The following is a 21875-nucleotide window of genomic DNA, read 5'->3' as shown; positions in this document are numbered from 1 at the left end:
CCTGATTATTACTATGATCCCTCTAGAGACTGTGAGCCCCTTGTGGGTAGGAAAAGTGTCTATCGACTTGATTGGATTGTGCTCTCCTAAGTGCTTAGAACAGTGCTCTGCCTGCAGTAAGCACTCCTTAAATACTACCGACTGATTGATTGTGGTAGGATTCAGCATCAAAGCGTACTGGGACAAGACCATGACTAGTAACTCTATTGTACTCTCGAAGATGATAATAAAAGATAATAATTATGGTATTAGTAAAGTGCTTACTGTGTGCCAAGCACTGTTCAAAGTGCTGGGGTAGATACAAGGTAATCAGGATGCCCCATGTGAGGCTCACAGTCTTAGTCCTCATTTTACAGATGAGGTAACTGAGGCCCAGAAAAGTGACGTGACTTGCCCAAAGTCACACAGTAGACAAGCAGCGGGGCCGGGATTAGAACCCATGATCTTCTGACTCCCAGGCCCATGCTCTACGCACTATGCCATGCGGCGATCCGTCAGTGGTGATCAGTATTTTGCTCTGCACAAAGTGAGCACTCAGTAAATAGCCTTGCTACAGGGCCTGGCACAGAGTAAGCACTTAAGAAATACCATCGTTATTGAAGGGTAATAGGAACACAACCAAAGCCTGTCTGGAATGCCCTTCCTCCTCACACCTGCCAAACTAACTCTCTTCCCCTCTTCAAAGCCCTACTGAGAGCTCACCTCCTCCAGGAGGCCTTCCCAGACTGAGCCCTCCCTTTCCCTCTGCTCCTCCTCCTCTCCCCATTCCCCTTACTCCCTCCCTCTGCTCTATCCTTTTCCCCTCCCCACAGCACTTATGTATATTTGTTTATATAATTTATTACTCTATTTATGATGTGTATATATCTATGATTCTATTTATTTTGATTCCTGACTACTCGTTTTGTTGTCTGTCTCCCCCTTCTAGACTGTGAGCCCGTTGGGCAGGGATTGTCTCTATCTGTGGCCGAATTGTACATTCCAAGCACTTAGTAGAGTACTTGGCACACAGTAAGCGCTCAATAAATACGATTGAATGAATGAATGAATCAATGAATGAATGAATAAAGCTTTTCTTTCCCAGTAGCTTGGACAGACATGAAGACCACCGTACTTTCAGTAGCACCTCTAGTGTGCGGATGGACGCTCAGGAGACAAGCTCAGAACAGTGGCTCAGTGAGGAGGAGAAAAGGACTCCAAGGTCGTCGTTTGGATCCACAGGTAGTTGTCATTTTATGGATATTCTGTGGCCACAGCAGTCCCTCAGCACTTACGTCCATAGCTGTAATTTAGTTGCCTATCAACCTTCGCTCGAAGCCAAAACTCCTCACTATTGGCTTCAAAGCTGTCCATCCCCTGACCCCCTTCTACCTTACCTCCGTTCTCTCTTTCTCCAGCCCACCCCGTACACTCCGCTCCTCTGCCGCCGCTAACCTCCTTACGATCTCTCGTTCTCGCCTCTCCCACAGTTGACCCCTGGCCCATATCCTACCTCTGGCCTGGAATGCCCTCCCTCCTCACATTCACCAAACTAACTCTCTTCCCCTCTTCAAAGCCCTTCTGAGAGCGCACCTACTCCGGGAGGCCTTCCCAGACTGAACCCTCCCTTTCCCTCTGCTCCTCCTCCCCTCCCCATTCCCCCTATTCCCTCCCTCTGCTCTACCCCCTTCCCCTCCCCACAGCATTTGTAATATTTGTACATATTTATTGCTCTATTTATTTTATTAATGATGTGCATTTATCTCTGGTTCTATTTATTTATTTTGATGGTAGTGATGCCTATCCGCTTGTTTTATTTTGTTTTGTTTTGTTGTCTGTCTCCCCCTTCTAGACTGTGAGTCCATTATTAGGTAGGGATTGTCTCTATCCGTTGCTGAATTGTACTTTCTAAGTGCTTAATACAGTACTCTGCACACAGTGAGCGCTCGACAAATATGATTGAATGAACGAATGAATGAATTTATTTCTATTAATGTCTGTCTCGCTTTCTAGACTGTAAGCTTGCTGTGGGCAGGGAAATGGCTTAGTGGATAGAGTATGAGCCTGGGAGTCAAAAGGATCTGGTTTCTAATCCTAAGAGCTTAACAAATACCAACATTACAGTGCTTGACACATAGCATTTAATAAGTATAATAATGGTAATGATCATCATCATAATAGCAATAATAGTAATAATAACACTTTAAGTGCTTACTGTGTGCAAAGCACTATACTAAACACTGGGATAGAATGGGCAGGGGGGGATTAGATAAGTGCCTGGCCTTCAAGGGATCCATAATCTAAGAATGCTTGAGGAGAGAAGAGACGGGAGACAGGCACGTAAGGAGTGATGCAGGAACTAAAACACTAAAACAAAATAAAAGACAAGGGCAGATGCACAAAATTCAAAGCAAAAATCAGTAGGCGTGGTCAGAGAAGCAGCGTGGCCTAGTGGAAAGAGCCTGGGCTTGGGAGTCAGAGGTCATGAGTTCGAATTCCGGCTCTGCCACCTGTCAGCTGTGTGACTGTGGGCAAGTCACTAACTTCTCTGTGCCTCAGTGACCTCATCTGAAAAATGGGGATTAAGACTGTGAGCCTCATGTGGTGCAACCTGATTACCCTGTATCTCCCCCAGCGCTTAGAACAGTGCTCTGCACATAGTAAGCGCTTAACAAATACCAACATTATTATTATGGCTAGAGAAGAAGAACTTGAGTCTCCTCCTGACTCAGAGTCCAGGGCATACCCATAGCCACAGCGACCATCGCCGAGGTTTTGTGGAGGCCTCATCCTGAAAGAGGTTGTCTCTTTTCCTCTGCATGTCTCTGCATGGACATGTACGCGCGTATGTGTATACATGTGTGTCTACCTGCCAGATGCTACTTTGGTTTCAAGAAGTTTTATATGTTTCGTGAGGATCACATATTTAATCTTGGTCTTGGGCAAATTAAGCATACTTCTACAAAAAGATGCATTTAATGTTGTTTTGTTACATATGTAGAACATCAGTTGTAATGCTGATGACATCAAAAGCACTCTGGCCACCTGATACACAATTCCTTAATAAAGATTAATGATATATTAATGATATACAGTTTTGTGGTCATCCTTTTGATGGGAAAGAAGCAAAATATTTTTAATGGAATTTCAATCAATTAATAATATCTATTGAGTGCTCACTCTACTGTTAAGGGCTCACTATGTGCCAGGCACTGTACTAAGCACTGGGATAGTTACAAGCCATTCAGATTGGACACAGTCCTTGTCCCGTGTGGGGCTCGCAGTCTTAAACCTCATTTAACAGATGAGGTGACTGAGGTGCGGAGAAGCTGAGCGACTTTTCCAAGGTCACATAGCAGACAAGAGGAGGAGTTGGGTTTAGAATCTAGGTCCTTCTGACTCTCAGTCCCATGCTCTATCCATTAGGTATTAAACATAACTTAACATAAACACAAATTGTAGGTGTCCTTATATTTTCTGAACAGGGACTCTGCTGGTTTCCGAGGAAGAATTGGCTCAGATGACACAGATTAGGCCAACAGTAACCGGCGTTCAACTGAAGTCAAGAATAAACACACTGGTTGCGACCATTAAACAAAAAATGGAGACACAAGAGATCCACAAGGAGTTTATGGTAATTATTTTAGCACTGCTTACTTTTTGTATGCACCCTTTTCTTACACTTGGGATCAGCAAGATTTAAAAAACAAATATTTCTCCTACTCTTACACTTGGGATCAATGAGATTTCAAAAACAAATATTTCCCCTACTCCAGTCTTTATGCATGTATGTTTAGGGATACTATATGAAGGGATCTCTTCTCACTATCTGATCTAGAAAATGTTAAATTTATGTTTGGATATATGGATGCATAAGCAAGACTAATCCAACATGAAGACATTAGGTACTATATGACTAGGAGGAAAATCACTTCAATTAATTAATCAAAAATCAATCATATTTATTGGGTGCTTACTGTGGGCAGAGCACCCGTACTAAGCACTTGAGAGACAGTTGATAGACATATTTCCTGCCCATGATGAGCTTACAGTCTAGAGGGAGAGACAGACGTTAATAGAAATAGATTAAATAAATTAACAGAAGTAATGTACAGTAGGTGATTCGATATCTTTCAAAAGGACATAAGTTATCTCAGATCAATGATCCATAAAGTCACTATTTTTTCTCTTATACTACTCAAAACAATGATAGTGGTAATTGTTAAGCAGTTACCGTGTCAAGTATTGTACTGTTCTAAATGCTGGTGAGTGATCTGCACATGAGTACATCTGATACAATATAATCTGACTGGACAATAATAATGATGATAATAATAATAATTGTAGTTGTATTTCAGTATTTATAATGTGCCAACTATTGTACTAAGAGCTTGGGTAGTTATAATCATGCTGGACATAAGTCTCTGTCCAATTTGAAGCAGCGTGGCTGAGAAGCAGCGTGGCTCAGTGGAAAGAGCCCGGGCTTGGGAGTCAGAGGTCATGGGTTTGAATCCCAGCTCTGCTACTTGGCAGCTGTGTGACTGTGGGCAAGTCACTTAACTTCTCTGTGCCTCAGTTCCCTCATCTGTAAAATGGGGATTAACTGTGAGCCTCACGTGGGACAACCTGATTCCCCTGTATCTCCCCCAGCGCTTAGAACAGTGCTCTGCACATAGTAAGCACTTGACAAATACCAACATTATTATTAATTGAGAAACATAGTGGATGGGATAGCGGTTGCCATGGCCACAGATTTACCTGGACTCTGAATAATGAGGAGCCTGAAATTCTGCCCCTGTAGCCACAGCTTCTTGCTGACTTTGTTTTTTAATTTTGAGTGTTGTATTTGTGTCCTAGGCCTTTATGAGTGTTTTTATGCTTTACCATTTCATGCTCTTGATGTGTCTGTGGCCCATCCCCTGCTCCCCTCATAATAATAATAACAATAATTATGGTAGTTGTTAAGCACTTACTATGTGCCAAGCACTGTTCTAAGCGCTGGGGTAGATACAAGTTAAGCAAGTTGGACACAGTCCCTGTCCCACATGGGACTCACAGTCTTAATCCTCCTATTACAGATGAGGTAGCTGAGACCCAGAGAAGTGAAGTGACTTGCCCAAGGTCACACAGCAGACAAGTGGTGGAGGTAGGATTAGAGCCCAGGTCCTTCTGACTCCCAGGCCCGTGCTCTATCCATCTAAGCCATGTTCCTTGTAAACTCACAGAGGGACAGGGACTGTATCTAATTTCCACCTGTATACTGTTTCACAGTCCTGCAAACAGTAAGCACTTGATACTATTACTATTGCTAATCAATCAATCATAATTCGACAGCACTTACTGTGTGCAGAGCACTGTACTAAGCACTTGGAAAAGTCTCGTCTTATGCTGTCCAGTCATTTCCTAGCAATAGCAGCGCCTTGGACACATCTCTCCAAGAAACAGCGTGGCTCAGTGGAAAGAGCATGGGCTTGGGAGTCAGAGGTCATGGGTTCAAATCTCTGCTCCGCTGTGTGACGGTGGGCAAGTCACTTAACTTCTCTGTGCCTCAGTTACCTCATCTGTCAAATGGGGATGAAGACTGTGAGCCTCACGTGGGACAACCTAATTACCCTGTATCTACCCCAGTGCTTAGAACAGTGCTCTGAACATAGTAAGCGCTTAACAAATACCAACATTATTATTATTATTATTATTATTATCTCTCCCAGAAACCTCCATCTCCACTGGCAGTTGTTCTGGCAGTGGATCCATAGAATTTTCTTGGTAAAAATTCACAAGTGGTCTACCACTGCCTTCTTCCGCGCAGTAAACTTGAGGTTCTGCCCTTGACTCTCTCCCATGCCACTGCTGCCCAGCACAGGTGAGGTTTGACTTGTAGCAGATGGCCTTCCACTCGCTAGCCACTGGCCAAGGTAGAAATGGAATGGACAGGCCTCTGTTTGACTCTCCCTCTTGTAGTCGAGACTGGTAGAGGACTGGAAATTCTCCAGGTGCGATCTTGAGAGAGGTCTTGGGAAGGTACAATATAATAGACACATTCTCTGCCCACAACAAGCTTATATTACTTTGGAGCTCCTGCTGGCCAATAAACTGACAAATTACTGGAACAGTCAACTACACCTCCAAGGTCTCTTTAGAGAAGCAGCGTGGCCTAGTGGAAAGTTCTATTTTTATCTAACTAACTAACTCTATCTAACTTCTATTTTTAACCACTCAATCTCCAAGGGCTCCTTCCCCTCTGCCTTCAAACATGCCCACGTCTCCCCCATCCTAAAAATACCCGCTCTTGACCCCACTTCCCCCTCCAGTTATCGTCCTATCTCCCTACTACCCTTCCTTTCCAAAATCTTAGAACGAGTCGTCTACAATCGATGCCTAGAATTCCTTAACTCCCATTCTCTCCTAGACCCCCTCCAATCTGGCTTCCGTCCCCTCCACTCTACCGAGACTGCTCTCTCTAAGGTCACCCGTGACCTCCTTCTTGCCAAATCCAATGGCTCCTACTCCATTCTGATCCTCCTTGACCTCTCTGCTGCCTTTGACACTGTCGACCATCCCCTCCTCCTCCATACCTTATCTCACCTTGGCTTCACGGACTCTGTCCTCTCCCGGTTCTCCTCTTACCTCTCTGGCCGATCATTCTCGGTCTCCTACGCTGGAGCCTCCTCCCCCTCCCATCCTTTAACTGTTGGAGTTCCTCAAGGGTCAGTTCTTGGCCCTCTTCTGTTCTCCATTTACACTCCCTCCCTCGGTGAACTCATCCGCTCTCACGGCTTTGACTACCATCTCTACGCAGATGACACGCAGATCTACATCTCCGCCCCTGTCCTCTCCGCCTCCCTTCAGGCTCGCATCTCCTCCTGCCTCCGGGATGTCTCCACCTGGATGTCGGCCCGCCACCTAAAACTCAACATGAGCAAGACTGAGCTCCTCATCTTCTCTCCCAAGCCCGGTCCGCTCCCAGACTTCTCCATCACCGTGGATGGCACGACCATCCTTCCCGTCCCGCAGGCCCGCAATCTCGGTGTCATCCTTGACTCGTCCCTCTCGTTCACCCCACACATCCTATCCGTTACCAAGACCTGCCGGTTTCACCTCTACAATATCGCCAAGATCCGCCCTTTCCTCTCCACCCAAACGGCTACCTTACTATTATGGGCTCTCGTTATATCCCGGCTAGACTACTGTGTCGGCCTTCTCTCTGACCTCCCTTCCTCCTCTCTCGCCCCGCTCCGGTCTATTCTTCACTCCGCTGCCCGGCTCATCTTCCTGCAGAAACGATCTGGGCATGTCACTCCCCTTCTTAAACAACTCCAGTGGTTGCCTATCGACCTCCGCTCCAAACAAAAACTCCTCACTCTAGGCTTCAAGGCTCTCCATCACCTTGCCCCTTCCTACCTCTCCTCCCTTCTCTCTTTCTACCGCCCACCCCGCACGCTCCGCTCCTCTGCCGCCCACCTCCTCGCCGTCCCTCGGTCTCGCCTATCCCGCCGTCGACCCCTGGGTCACGTCCTCCCGCGGTCCCGGAACGCCCTCCCTCCTCACCTCCGCCAAACTGATTCTCTTTCCCTCTTCAAAACCTTACTTAAAAATCACCTCCTCCAAGAGGCCTTCCCAGACTGAGCTCCTCTTCTCCCTCTACTCCCTCTGCCATCCCCCCTTTACCTCTCCGCAGCTAAAGCCTCATTTTCCCCTTTTCCCTCCGCTCCTCCACCTCTCCCTTCCCATCCCCACAGCACCGTACTCGTCCGCTCAACTGTATATATTTTCGTTACCCTATTTATTTTGTTAATGAATTGTACATCGCCTTGATTCTATTTAGTTGCCATTGTTTTTACGAGATGTTCTTCCCCTTGACGCTGTTTAGTGCCATTGTTCTTGTCTGTCCGTCTCCCCCGATTAGACTGTAAGCCCGTCTAACGGCAGGGACTGTCTCTATCTGTTGCCGACTTGTTCATCCCAAGCGCTTAGTACAGTGCTCTGCACATAGTAAGCGCTCAATAAATACTATTGAATGAATGAATGAATGAATGAATGAAAGAGCGTGGGCTTGGGAGTCAGAGGTCATGGTTCTAATCCCAGCTTCTTCACTTCTCAGCTGTGTGACTTTGGGCAAGACACTTCACTTCTCTGTGCCTCAGTTATCTCATCTGTGAAATACGGATTGTGAGCCCCACCTGGGAAAACCTGATTACCTTGTATCACTAGGGAGCCCAGTGCTTAGAACAATGCTTGGCACATAATAAGCGCTTAACAGATACCATCATTTTTATTTCCCATCTGACATCTCTGAACTTACTAGGTTGTCTTCCATGTATTTCTCAGCAGTGACAGTCAGCTGACGCTTTGCAACCTTTGCTTGGGAGGCTTTGAATCAGACCTAGGGTCACCTAGGTTTGAGCAGAATGGAAAATATTCCTATTTTTGTTGCAGGAAAGGAATGGCGTTCATGTTTCTTACTTGTTTTTAGGCTCTAGAACAAATGAAGCCACTTGATGACTGCCACTATGGAAAAGCACCAGAAAACAGAGAAAAAAATAGATACCAAGGTATTCTTCCATGTAAGCAAACAACAATTTACACAAATTTTCTCTTAGAGTGGAATTAGTCTCTTAGTTCATAAGATTTAGGATCAAAAACAAAAAGGCCCAGCATTTTCAGATGATCCATTCAAGTCTGGGTCAGAGCGATTCTGACTGAAAATGATTTCCAACTAATGCAGGATGCTAGAGTGGCCATTAGGAAAAAAAAATTATCATTGAAAGGGTTGTGAAACATCAGAATGGATTATAAGGATCATTTGTGAAATCAGCAGGGGTGATGTTGAAAGAAAAGATTGAGCATTACCTTTTGGGACAGTGCATGTGTAGCCCTTTAGAGGAAGTCAGTCAATCATTTATTGAGCACTTACTGTGTGCAGAGCACTGTACTAAGCCTTTGGGAGAATAAAATACAATGAACAGATACCATCCCTGCCCACATTGAGCTTGTTGGGGAGACAGACACTAAAAATGGACTGGTAGATTGTCTCTTCAGTTTCCTTCTACCCTCGCAATTCTAGATCTTCCAGGTCATGTGGGCAGGGAATGTGCCTACTAACTCGGTTGTATTGTACTTTGCCAAGCACTTGAAAAGCAGCATGGCCTAATGGATAGCGCACAGGCCTGGAAGTTCTAGTCCCAGTTCTGCCACTTGTTTGCTATGTGTGACCTTGGGCAAGTCACTTAACTTCTCTGGCCCTCATTTCCCTTATTGGTTAAATAATAATAATAATGATGTTGGTATTTTTTAAGTGCTTACTATGTGCAGAACACTCTTCTAAGCTCTGGGGTAGACATAAGTGAATCAGATTGTCCCACGTGGGGCTCACAGTCTTAATCCCCATTTTACAGATGAGGTAACTGAGGCACAGAGAAGTGAAGTGACTTGCCCACAGTCATACAGCTGACAAGAGGCAGAGCCAGGATTCAAACCCATGACTTCTGACTCCAAAGCCCGGGCTCTTTCCACTGAGCCATGCTAGTGATTAAGACTGTGAGCCCCATGTGGGATAGGGACTGCGTCCAAACTGATTGACTTGTATCTTCCCCACTGCTTAGTACAGTGCCAGGCACATAGTAAGCCCTGAGCAAATAAATACAAAAAGGGTAAAATCTAACCCTTTTAGACACATCCATATCTAGGAGGCCAGGGAGTAACTGGACTTTGGAAATTTCACTTTTAGACAGTGACATTATGGTTGCAGTAAAGAGCTGATGGTCGCTGGGTGAGTGTGAATAATGAACTGTTTCTGCTGTGTTGGTCTTGAAGGATAGTTTAAAGATCAGTTTACTCGGGGAAAAGGAAATCATAAAGACCCAGACACATTCATGAAGCCCAGCAGAAATACTAAGATTCCACCTTCCCATTACAAACATTATTAAGAAATAAAGACTTCCAGTTATTCAGTCCCATGAAACTTCTATGTCTAAATTAACATGAAATCAAAAATGGTCCCTCCAAAATGCACCTTTGTTAGGCAGGACCGATGTGATCCTTTAGATTCGAAATTCTTTTTGGGACCTGTGTGTGTAATTGAGAGAAACATCACGGCTTAGTGGAAAGAGCATGGGCCTGGGAGGCAGAGGACCTGGGTTCTAATCCCGCCTCTACCAATTGCTTCAGGGTCATCTTGGGCAAGTCACTCTGTGCCTCAGTTCTCTCAGCTGTAATATGGGACTGTGAACCCATCATTGGGCAGAGATTGTCTATATCTGTTGCTGAATTGTACATTCCAAGCGCTTAGTACAGTGTCTGCACATAGTAAGTGCTCAATGAATGCTATTGAATGAATTCCATGCCTCTTCCCCCCCACCCACCTTCTGTTCCCACTGTGAGCCCTGCGTGGGACAGGGACTGTGTCCAGCCTGATTAACCTGTATCTACCCCAGTGCCTAGAACAGTGTTCGACTTACAGAAAGCACTTAACAAATATAACAATAATAATAATAATAATGATAATGACACTAATAATGTAGCTGTCATAGAATCTAGTAGAAAAAGAAATTGCAAAGACAGATTTAAACTGAGGCAGTTTGAGATCTTTCTGTTTCTGCTTTTATTACAGATGATGAAACACGTGTTCCTCTAGGAGAAGAGAAGGGTTACATCAATGGAAGTTACATCAGAATAGCAATTTCAGGAGAAGAACTTTTCTATATTGCAACTCAAGGCCCTCTGGCTGGAACCATAGATGACTTTTGGCAAATGGTTTGGGAGCATCAGTCCAATGTGATTGCCATGGTAGCTAAAGAAAAAGAGCAAGGAATAGTCAAATGCCATCATTATTGGCCTGATTCTCTCACTCATTCTTTGAAGCTGAGGAACTTTCATATTATGCTGGAGTGTTACCAGGTCTTGAAGTTCTTTATAATCCGACTGATTAAAATGGTTGAAAAGGAGGTGAGTCTTAAAACAACCTGTGTAAACAGGGGAATTACATACTATGCTATTACGGTCATTATTATTATTACGTTGGTTAAGCACATATTATGTGTCAGGCACTGGTCTAAGTGCTGGGGTAGGTTCACGTTAAGTTGGACACAGTCCTCTCATATGGGGCTCACAGTCTTAGGAGGAGGTGGAACAAGTGTTTAATCCCCATTTTGAATTGAGGAAAATGAGGTACAGAAAAGATAAATGACTTGTCCGAGGTCACACAGAAGGCAGGTGGCAGAGCCAAGATTAAAACCCAAGTTCTCTGTCTACCAGGTCTGTGCTGTTTCCACTAGCCCATAACTGCTTCTTTAAATTCACAATTGGATTTAGGCGGCAGTTACTTGATGCAAACAATTGCCAACTCCCCAGTATTTTGGTTCCAAAGCATTCCTCACAGAACAAAAATGTGAAGGATGAGAGTCTGATTGGATAGGGAGGTGGTTCCAGCATGATTCACGTCCTGTCCTATAGTTAATTCCCTCTTGTGAGCAAGCAGAGAAGCAGCAAGGTCTAGTGGCTAGAGCACGGGACTGGGAGTCAGAAGGATCTAGCTTCCAATCCCAACTCCACCACCTATCTGCTGTGTGACCTTGGGCGAGTACTTTCATTTCTCTGTGCTTCAGTTGCCTCATCTGTAAAATGGGGACTAAGGCTGTGAGCCCCATGTGGGACAGGGAGTGTGTCCCACTCTATTTTCCTGTATCCACCACAGCGCTTAATAGAGTGCCTGGCTTAAAGTAAACACTTACCAAATACCACTATTTTTATAATAATAATGTTGGCATTTGGTAAGCGCTTACTATGTGCCAAGCACTGTTCTAAGTGCTGGGGTAGATACAGGGTAATCAGGTTGTCCCACGTGAGGCTCACAGTTAATCCCCATTTTACAGATGAGGGAACTGAGACACAGTGAAGTGACTTGCTCACAGTCACACAGCTGCCAAGTGGAAGAGGCGGGATTCGAACCCATGGCCTATGACTCCCAAGCCCGGGCTCTTTCCACTGAGCCACGTTGCTTCTCTTATTATTATTACTGTAACACCCTGGAAAGATGGGCCTTTTATGGTATGCTTTTGTTTGTAATCTGACAATAGTTATTATTATGGAATTTATTAAGAAATTTACTAGATGCAAAGTATCGCACTGGAGCAGATACGAGAGAATACCAAGCACTTAATGCAGTGCTTTGCACATCAATAAATTCCACTGATGGACTGTTTGATGAACAGATTGATCCAAACCGTCTTTGCTCCACATGCACCTTTTTGGACTCTTTGCCTATTGGAGGGGAGCATGCTCAGACACCCACGGTACATTCCAAGCGCTTAGTACACTGCTTTGCACAGAGTAAGCGCTCAATAAATACGATTGAATGCATGAATGAAAGGGAAAAGGATGTCAGGCAGCTGAATTGCTTTTCCAGCAGGGTTGATGTTTTGTGCTAATTCATTCATTCATTCAATAGTATTTATTGAGCGCTTACTATGTGCAGAGCACTGTACTAAGCGCTTGGGATGAACAAGTCGGCAACAGATAGAGACAGTCCCTGCCGTTTGACGGGCTTACGGTCTAATCGGGGGAGACGGACAGACGAGAACAATGGCGATAAATAGAGTCGAGGGGAAGAACATCTTGTAAAAACAATGGCAACTAAATAGAATCGAGGCGATGTACAATTCATTAACAAAATAAATAGGGTAATGAAAATATATACAGTTGAGCAGACGAGTACAGTGCTGAGGGGATGGGAAGGGAGAGGTGGAGGAGCAGAGGGAAAGGGGGAAAAAGAGGGTTTAGCTGCGGAGAGGTAAAGGGGGGGTGGCAGAGGGAGTAGAGGGAGAAGAGGAGCTCAGTCTGGGAAGGCCTCTCGGAGGAGGTGAGTTTTAAGTAGGGTTTTGAAGAGGGAAAGAGAATCAGTTTGGCGGAGGTGAGGAGGGAGGGCGTTCCAGGACCGCGGGAGGACGTGGCCCAGGGGTCGACGGCGGGATAGGCGAGACCGAGGGACGGTGAGGAGGTGGGCGGCGGAGGAGCAGAGCGTGCGGGGTGGGTGGTAAAAAGAGAGAAGGGAGGAGAGGTAGGAAGGGGCAAGGGGATGGAGAGCCTTGAAGCCTAGAGTGAGGAGTTTTTGTTTGGAGCGGAGGTCGATAGGCAACCATTGGAGGTGCTTAAGAAGGGGAGTGACACGCCCAGATCGTTTCTGCAGGAAGATGAGCTGGGCAGCGGAGTGAAGAATAGACTGGAGCGGGACGAGAGAGGAAGAAGGGAGGTCAGAGAGAAGGCTGGCACAGTAGTCTAGCCGGGATATAACGAGAGCCCGTAACAGTAAGGTAGCCGTCTGGGTGGAGAGGAAAGGGCGGATCTTGGCGATATCGTAGAGGTGAAACCGACAGGTCTCGGTAACGGATAGGATGTGTGGGGTGAACGAGAGAGACGAGTCAAGGATGACACCGAGATCGCGGGCCCGAGAGACGGGAAGGATGGTCGTGCCATCGACGGTGATAGAGAAGTCTGGGAGAGGACCGGGTTTGGGAGGGAAGATGAGGAGCTCAGTCTTGCTCATGTTGAGTTTAACCATCCACATTTTTTCACCCCATCCCCACCACACCCAAGTCTTGAGTCTCTAAGTCTCTGTATCCAAGGTCAGAGAGTGTTTCTAAGGGAAGAAAGTAGAGAAAGTAGCCACAGCATGCAGCCTGCCCTAGTGGATAGGGTACAGACCTGGGAGTCAGAAGGATCTGGGTTCTAATTCCAACTCCACCACTTATCTGCTATGTGGAATCTTGGGCAGGACACTTCACTTCTTGGTGCCTCAGTTACGTCATCTGCAAAATGGAGATTTAGACTGTGAGTCCATGTGGGACCGGGACTGTATCTGACCTGATTAGCTTGTATCTACCCAGCATGGCGTAGTGGCTAGAGCATGCACCTGGGCGTCAGCAGGTCATGGGTTCTAATCCCGGGTCCACCACGTGACTGTTGTGTGCCTTGGGCAAGTCACTCCACTTCTCTGGGCCTCAGTTACCTCATCTGTTAAATGGGGATTGAGACTGTGAGCTCCACATGGGCCAGGGACTGTGTCCAATCTGATTTGCTTGTGTCCACCCCAGCGCCTCACTCACAATAAGTGCTTAACAAATACCATCATTAGCATTATTATTATTACCCCAGCGCTTAGAACAGAAGCCCGCCACCTTGGTCTCATCCTTGACTCGTCTCTCTCATTCACCAAAGCCAGCCGTTCTCAACTTCACAACATCGCCAAGATCCCCCCTTTCCTCACCATCCAAACCTCTACCTTGTTGGTACATTCTCTCATCCTATTCCGACTGGATTATGGCATCAGCCTCCTTTCTGATCTCCCATCCTCCTGTCTCTCCCCGCTTCAGTCTATGCTTCACTCTGCTGCCCGGATTATCTTTCTACAGAATCGCTCTGGGCACGTCACCCCCCTCCTCAAAAATCTCCAGTGGTTGTCTTTCAATCTTCGCATGGAGCAAAAACTCCTCACTCTTGTCTTCAAAGCTCTCCATCCTCTTGCCCCATCCTACCTCACCTCCCTTCTCTCCTTCTCCAGCCCACCCCGTACACTCGGCTCCTCTGCCACCAACCTCCTCGCTGTGTCTCGTTCTCACCTGTCCCACCGTCGACCCCTGGCCCACATCCTACCTCTGTCCTGGAATGCCCTCCCTCCTCACATCTGCCAAACTAGCTCTCTTCCGCTCTTCAAAGTCCTACTGAGAGCTCACCTCCTCCAGGAGGCCTTCCCAGACTGAGCCCCCCTTTCCCTCTGCTCCCCATCCTCTCCCCATCACCCCTACTCCCTCCCTCTGCTCTACCCCTTCCCTGCCCCATAGGATTAGTGTATATTTGTACATATTTATTACTCTATTTTATTAATTATGTGTATATATCTATAATTCTATTTTGATGCTATTGATGCCTGTCTATTTGTTTTGCTTTGTTGTCTGTCTCCTCCTCCTAGACTGTGAGCCTGTTGTTAGGTAGGGATTGTCTCTGTTCACAAACTGTACTTTCCAAGTGCTTAGTACAGTGCTCTGCACACAGTAAGTGCTCAATAAATACGATTGCATGAATGAATGAACTTGACCCATAGTAAGTGCTTAACAAGTACCATCATCGTTATTATTTTTATTCCAGACAGGAAAAGTGCACTTGGTAAGACACTTGCAGTTCATCAACTGGTTGGACCACAGCACTCCCCAGATACCTGAATATCTTGTGAAGTTTGTTCGTTACATGAGGAAGGTTCACCGAACGGGGCCAATCATAGCGCACTGCAGCGCGGGCATCGGCAGGACTGGAGTTCTCCTCTGTGTGGACAGTCTGCTGTTCGCTATAGAAAGAGACTTGAGTGTAAGTATTAGAACCAACCGAACGGTCACAACTTTTAAAGTCAAGTGATAATAATAATAATGATGGTATTTGTAAAGGGAACCTCTCAGGGTTGCCCCTGGAGAGTTTCCAGTCCTCTTCCACTCTCAACTAAGGGAAGGAGAGTCAAGCAGAGGCCTTTCCATTCCATTTCTAGCTTGGGAAGCGACTAGTAAGTGGCAGACAATCAGGTCAAAATTCACCTGTGCTGGGCAGCAGCAGCACCGGAGAGAGTTGAGGGTGGAGACTCAGGTTTTCTGCATGGAAGGAGGCAATGGTAAACCGTTTCCATATTTTTACCAAGAAAACTCTCTGTTTCCACTACCAGGACGATTGCAGATGGAGAGCAGGGCGTTCTGGGAGGGCCGTGTCCATGGCAGACACGACTCAGCAGCATAAGACAACAGCAACAATTTAAGTGCATACAGAAGCAGCGTGGCCTAGTGGAAAGAGCACGGGCCTGGGAGTCAGAAGGTCATGGGTTCTAATCCAGCTCTACCACTTGTGCGATGTGTGACCTTGAGCAAGTCACTTCTCTGTATCTCAGTTCCTTCATCTCTAAACTGAGGATTAAGAGCATGAGCCCTATATGGGACGGGGACTGCATCCAACTCAATTATGTTGTAAGCAGCGTGGCTCATTGGAAAGAGTACGGGCTTGGGAGTCAGAGGTCATGGGTTCAAATTCCGGCTCTGCCACTTGTCAGCTGTGTGACTGTGGGCAAGTCACTAAACATCTCTGTGCCTCAGTGACCTCATCTGAAAAATGGGGATTAAGACTGTGAGCCTCATGTGGGACAACCTGATTACCCTGTATCTACCCCAGTACTTAGAACAGTGCTCTGCACATACTAAGCGCTTAACAAATACCAACATTATTAATTACTGCCGTGCTTAGAACAGTGCTTGGCATATAGTAAGCACTTAAAAAACACTATAATCATCATTATTATTATCATCAAGCACTGTTCTAAGAATTGGAGTAGATAGAAGCTAATTGGGTTGGACACAGTCCTGTCCCACAAGGAGCTCAGAGTCTTACTCTCCATATTATAGATGAGGGAACTGAGGCACGGAGAAATGAAGTGACTTGCCCAAGGTCACACAGCAGACAAGTGGCAGAGCTGAGATTAAAACCCACATCCTTCTGACTTCCAGACCTGTGCTCTATCCACTAATAATAATAATAATGCTGGCATTTGTTAAGCGCTTACCATGTGCCAAGCACTGTTCTAAATGGTGGGGTAGATACAAGGTAATCAGGTTGTCCCACGTGGGGCTCATAGTCTTAATCCCCATTTTTCAGATGAGGTCACTGAGGCACAGAGAAGTTAAGTGGCTTGCCCGAAGTCACACAGCCAGGATTAGTACCTGCAACCTCTGACTCCCAAGCCTGTGCTTTTTCCACTAAGTCACGCCATTTTCACTAGGCCACGCTGCTTCTCTAATCAGTGGAGTGGTACATTTTGAGGGATATTATTTAGAGATTTCTAAAAACTGCCTTTGTTCTGTAAAGGGGAAACACTGAGGGTTTCAGAAAATGGGGATCACCTCTAGACACCTGAGTCCTCCTTCCATAACCTCAAGCAGGCAAAGGTCTAAGAAAAGCCCCAAATTGTCACAGAGAATGAGATGGGTTTATTTGCACACAAATAAGTGCTCGGTAGATACCACTGATTGATTGATTGACACTGAGTTACCCTCCTGGATTATGGATGGGGGTACTCATCAGTGTGCTAATGTGCCCTGCTACTTAATCTGGGCTGTTTTAGGTTGGAACGTACCGTGGAATTATAGATGTCTTTTCTTTTCTCTTTGATGATACCAATCAATGTCATCTCCTTGCAGTTCAACATCAAGAACATAGTAACTGAGATGAGAAAGCAACGTTTTGGCATGATTCAGACAGAGGTAAAGTCTCTCCAAGTAATCAAGAAGTAAATTGCAGAAAGGCAATCTATGTTGAGGCAAAATTTCCTACAACCATTTTATGTCAGTTTAATTGGCATGAGACTATTTTGGTTATAAACCCATCTGGACTGGGGCGAGTCATATAGACATACTAAATTCTCAGTTAACCTCTCCATTGGTGATTGGTTGAACTCATGAACGATTAAATTCCACAGGTAATCCCCAAACATCATTTTTTTTTCCTAGTTTTACACCACCAAACCTTTCATCGCTGTTCAGAACTAGTAAACTTGACTTCTAAGGTCTAACTCTTTTGTATCCCCCCAGTGGAGACATTATGAAGCAATTAATTGATCAAAAAGTAAATCGTGAATGGGAGAAGCAGCCAAAGGCCTCAAAAATCCACAAACTGATTAATCATCCCTGAATAATGAATACTATAAAAAACCAACCCTATTCTATCAAATTGAGAATGCAATTTCATTTTTTATTAAACTAATAGACAAAGTAACATATATTGCAGCTGGTTTAGTTGTAAAATGGGATTGCTACTAATTAATTGTAATGGGAAATTTGCCTTTGACCAGTCTGAAAAATCTCTGACTCTTGGATTTAGTAGATTAAATGATTCACTCTCCAGATTTCACTAGGACTTGTGCTGCAACCTAAGCAAGGGACAATGGCCAAGTTCAAAAGAAAAATAGGGAATATAAGAAAAATAAGACTAGAGGTAGGACTTTCATAGGACTCTACCCTAAAAGAGGGAGTCACACATATTTATTTTCTCAAGTATTTATTCAATCAATGGTATTTATTGAGAGCACTGTTCTAAGCACCTGGGAGAGTACAGTACAATAGAATTGGTAGATATAAATTGCTACCCTCAAGGAGTTTCCATTTTAGTGGGCACTTTAGAGCTATAGAATCAAGAACGTGAGGTTGGAGAAGTACAGTCAGTTATTAAAACCAGCAGGGTCAGAAAGTTCCTGTAATATTTAGCTATTAAGATGAATTTCCAAGGGAGGATTATTGGGAACTGGTGTCATCCTAGGTAATGAGAAGCAGCATAGCGTAGAGGATAGAGCACAGACCTGGGAGTCAGTAGGTCATGGGTTTTAATTCTGGCTCTGTCACCTGCCTGCTGTGTGACCTTGGGCAAGTCATTTTGCTTCTCTATGCCTCAGTTCCCTCATCTGTAAAATAATGATAATAATTATGGTATTTGTTAAGTGTTTACTATGTGCCAAACTCTATTCTAAGCACTGGGGTAGATACAAGGTAATCAGATTGTCCCATGCTCAGTCTTAATCCCCATTTTACAGATGAGGTAAGTGAGGCACAGAGAAGTGAAGTGGCTTGACCAAGGTCACACAGCTGACAAGTGGTGGAGCTGGGATTAGAACCCACATTATCCAATTCCCAAGCCCGTGCTCTTTCCATTAACCATGATGGGGATGGAGAGTGTGAGCCCCACATGGGAAAGGGACTGTCCTCTGAAATTTGCTCGTATTCACCCCAGCACTTAGTACAGTACCTGGCACATAGTGAATGTTTAACAAGTATTATTACTACTATTACTATCATTATTATTGTTATTATTATTAATACCAAGAAGCAGAAGTATTAGGAGCTGGGCAAAGATATGTCTCTTCCCTCTCTCCTAAGGGAATATGCAAAAGAGGCAGCTTCTAAGATATAAGCTCATTGTGGGAAGGGAATTTGTCTTCAAACTCTGTTGTATTGTAGTCTCCCACAGTGCTGTGCACGCAGTAAGCACTCAATGAATATCAATGATTGATTGATTGATGTCCTTGACTCGTAGTGTAATGCAATAGTGTCATAAGGAACATTTTGGAGAATCCAACCAAAATTATAGTGTTTCCTCCCTGGGGCGGCCCCTCCTGACGTCCCCGCAAGTACCTCAGAGTGCTGGTGCGGCCCGCTAGGGTCGCTGTTAACAAAGGCGCTGCTTCCGAGACTTAGCAGCAGGAGTCGAGATGGAGGGAAGTTGGGCCAGAGAAACAGTGTGGAATAATGGATAGTGGACAAGCCTGCGAGTCAGAAGGACCTGAGCTTTATTGCCAGCTCTGCCACTTGTCTGCTGTGTGACTTTGGGCAAGTACCTTAACTTCTCTGTGCCTCAGTTACTTCATTTGTAAAATAGGAATTTAGACTGCAAACCTTATGTGGGGCAGGGAACGTGGCTCCTATCTTGTATCTACCCCAGTGCTTAGTACAGTGCCTGGTACATAGTAAGCACTTAGCAAATATTGTTATTATTATTTCTAAAAATTATGTTTAGTACTATATCTCCACGGGACAAGGGACAGACCAGGTGATAAATAGGCAGTCCAGTTCAAAACTAGACAGTAAGATCGTTGAGGGAAGAGACTGTGTCTACCAACTCTTGTATTGTACTCTCCCAACTGCTTAGTATAGTGTTCTGCACCCAGTAAGAGCTCATAAAAGGCCACTGATTGACTGAATGACCACCCTAGCAGCCACCCCACAGGCCAAGGAAGTACATCCTTGATAGTCTAATCTTGGTTTGAACTGGGAAGCAGCATACAGTACTGGAAAGAGAATGGGCCTGGGAGTCAGAGGACCTGATTCTATTTCCAGTTCTGCCAATCGCTTGCTGTGTGACCTTGGGCAAGCCACTTAACTTCTCCGTGCCTCAATTTCCTCAGGTGTAGGAAAATGAGGATTTAGTACCTCTTCTCCCTCCTGCTTAGACTGTGAGCCCCATGTGGGCTCGGAACTGTGTCTGACCTGGTGAATTTATACAGTCCTCTAGACTGTGAGCTCGCTGTGGGCAGGGAATGTGTCTGTTGCTATATCGTTCTCTCCCAAGTGCTTAGTACTGGGCTTTGAACACAGTAAGCACTCAATAAATCTGGCTGAATGAATGAATACCTAGGCCAGAGCTTAGAACAGTGTTTGACACATAGTAAGTGCTTAACAAATCTGATAATAATGATACTGATAAAATAATGATAATAGCAATAATTATGTTATCTTTAGAGGGTTCCCATCTACCTCCCCCTCTAGTGAGTATTTGTTCAAATCTCACGATAATCTAGAACAACTCTATGGGTGAATTCTTTTTTCCCAAAGTAACTCTTGGACATACAGAAGCAAAGCCATTTTAGAAACTGTTTAGATTTGTTGATCAAAATAAGAAGCTACAAACAAGCTTTCCAAAGAGACAGATATTTGCATTCAGAATGTTACAATACAAAACACCATGCTTAACTCTTTGTTATCTTCACACACAGGAGCAGTATCACTTTTGCTATAAAGTTGGGCTTGAAGTGCTTCAGCAGATTCTATACACCAATCAAAGGTCATCTTAATAAGGAATCCTCCTTTCACTCTTCATCATGGAGTTGCCAAATGGCTCAAGGTCTCTCATAAAAAGAAATTTACTAGTCTTGGAGGAAATGTGCCGTGAAGATGTTGTATTTTTCTTACTTTGTTCATGTAGTTTGACCTCCCTAAAGAGCCCCTAAATCAACGTGATATGATTTGGGGTGAATGATGATGCCCTATTGGTCAAGTTAGATGGTATGAAAACAACCCTTCCATCCCTGTGGGACAAATATTACAGAAAAGAACTGGCTACTGGCTAGACAGCTGGCTAAAAGCATTACAGGGACCAATAAAGAGTTTTAACTACATTCAATAAGCTTTTACTCTGGAAGGGCAGCTAAAGGGCATGGAAGCTTTCCAGAATTTTACAAAGCCTTCCTTCTGGGAGAGCACAAGGCTTGGAACCCCAGGAATAACAGTGATTATCCATGCCTCACAGACATTTCAGGCAGGTTTGCTCATGTATTATGACTAAAGGATCTGTTAGCTTCTTATCTGTTTTAAAGCCAGTTGTCTGATTAACGAAAGGTGAGGGAACGATTGATGGGGTGGGCAAAAAGGCACTGGCAATTAGAATGGATTAGTAAAGCATAAATAAAATGGAGGCAGTTATTAGTTTTCTTCTACACCCTTCTGGGGCTCCCAATCCCTCCCAAATCCAGGCTTTTCCACAGATGTGGGAAGAAAGTAGGAAAACTGGTTCAATAAGAACACAGATATACAGACATGGTGGGCCAAATTCTTCCATTTCAATTTGTTAAACCATGTTTGTTGGTGTAGCCTAGTAGCAGAAGGGATTTCTGGGATGTAGAAGCCAGGGAAAACTTTTATCCAGATTCCAACCTGAGATTTCAAGCTATATTTGCTCTGGTGTGTAGGTAGCTATGCACAGATAATAATAATAAGTATTATTATTACGGTATTGGTTAAGCGCTTACTATCTGCCAGGAACTGTTCCAAGCACTGTAAGCTTGACATCTTGCTCAAGTATTACTTTCTTTTATCTAATTTCCTCCCTCTTAAGTTATTTAAGCATCAACTCGTTGTTCATGAATGTCTTCCCTAAATATAGTTGTAGACATTCACAGGCGTGTGGGTGTGGGAGAGGGGTGGGGAGGGGAGAGGGGTTTTTGTGTGTGTGTGCACTTATAGCAGACTTCTGGTAATATATTTTCTATGAATTCCAATGAAAGAGATCTCTCCCTTGCCCATGGAAACTTGGAAATAAAAGTGATTTTTCAG

The 21875-nt window shown here is 44.8% G+C and overlaps 1 protein-coding gene across 7 annotated transcripts in view; it reads left to right on the top strand.

Moving 5' to 3' along the window:
- FRMPD2 (FERM and PDZ domain containing 2) overlaps positions 1-20941 on the top strand; it is a 217878-nt gene extending 196937 nt beyond the window's left edge. For 5 of the 7 annotated variants that reach the window (XM_039911616.1, XM_039911615.1, XM_039911613.1 and 2 more), the window contains 7 exons: positions 1085-1221; positions 3465-3613; positions 8453-8543; positions 10589-10923; positions 15118-15333; positions 17199-17261; positions 20540-20941. In XM_039911616.1, the coding sequence (XP_039767550.1) occupies positions 1085-1221; positions 3465-3613; positions 8453-8543; positions 10589-10923; positions 15118-15333; positions 17199-17261; positions 20540-20617 (1069 nt within the window). In that variant the 3' untranslated portion in view covers positions 20618-20941. The remainder of the gene's footprint in view (positions 1-1084; positions 1222-3464; positions 3614-8452; positions 8544-10588; positions 10924-15117; positions 15334-17198; positions 17262-20539) is intronic. The other 2 variants (XM_039911612.1, XM_039911614.1) reach the window with 2 other exon arrangements.
- Positions 20942-21875: the final 934 nt, after the last annotated feature.

Source organism: Ornithorhynchus anatinus, chromosome 3 (assembly GCF_004115215.2).
Source record: "Ornithorhynchus anatinus isolate Pmale09 chromosome 3, mOrnAna1.pri.v4, whole genome shotgun sequence".
In the NCBI taxonomy this organism is placed as follows: Eukaryota; Metazoa; Chordata; class Mammalia; order Monotremata; family Ornithorhynchidae; genus Ornithorhynchus; species Ornithorhynchus anatinus.
This window is presented reverse-complemented; position numbering and strand designations above follow the sequence as displayed.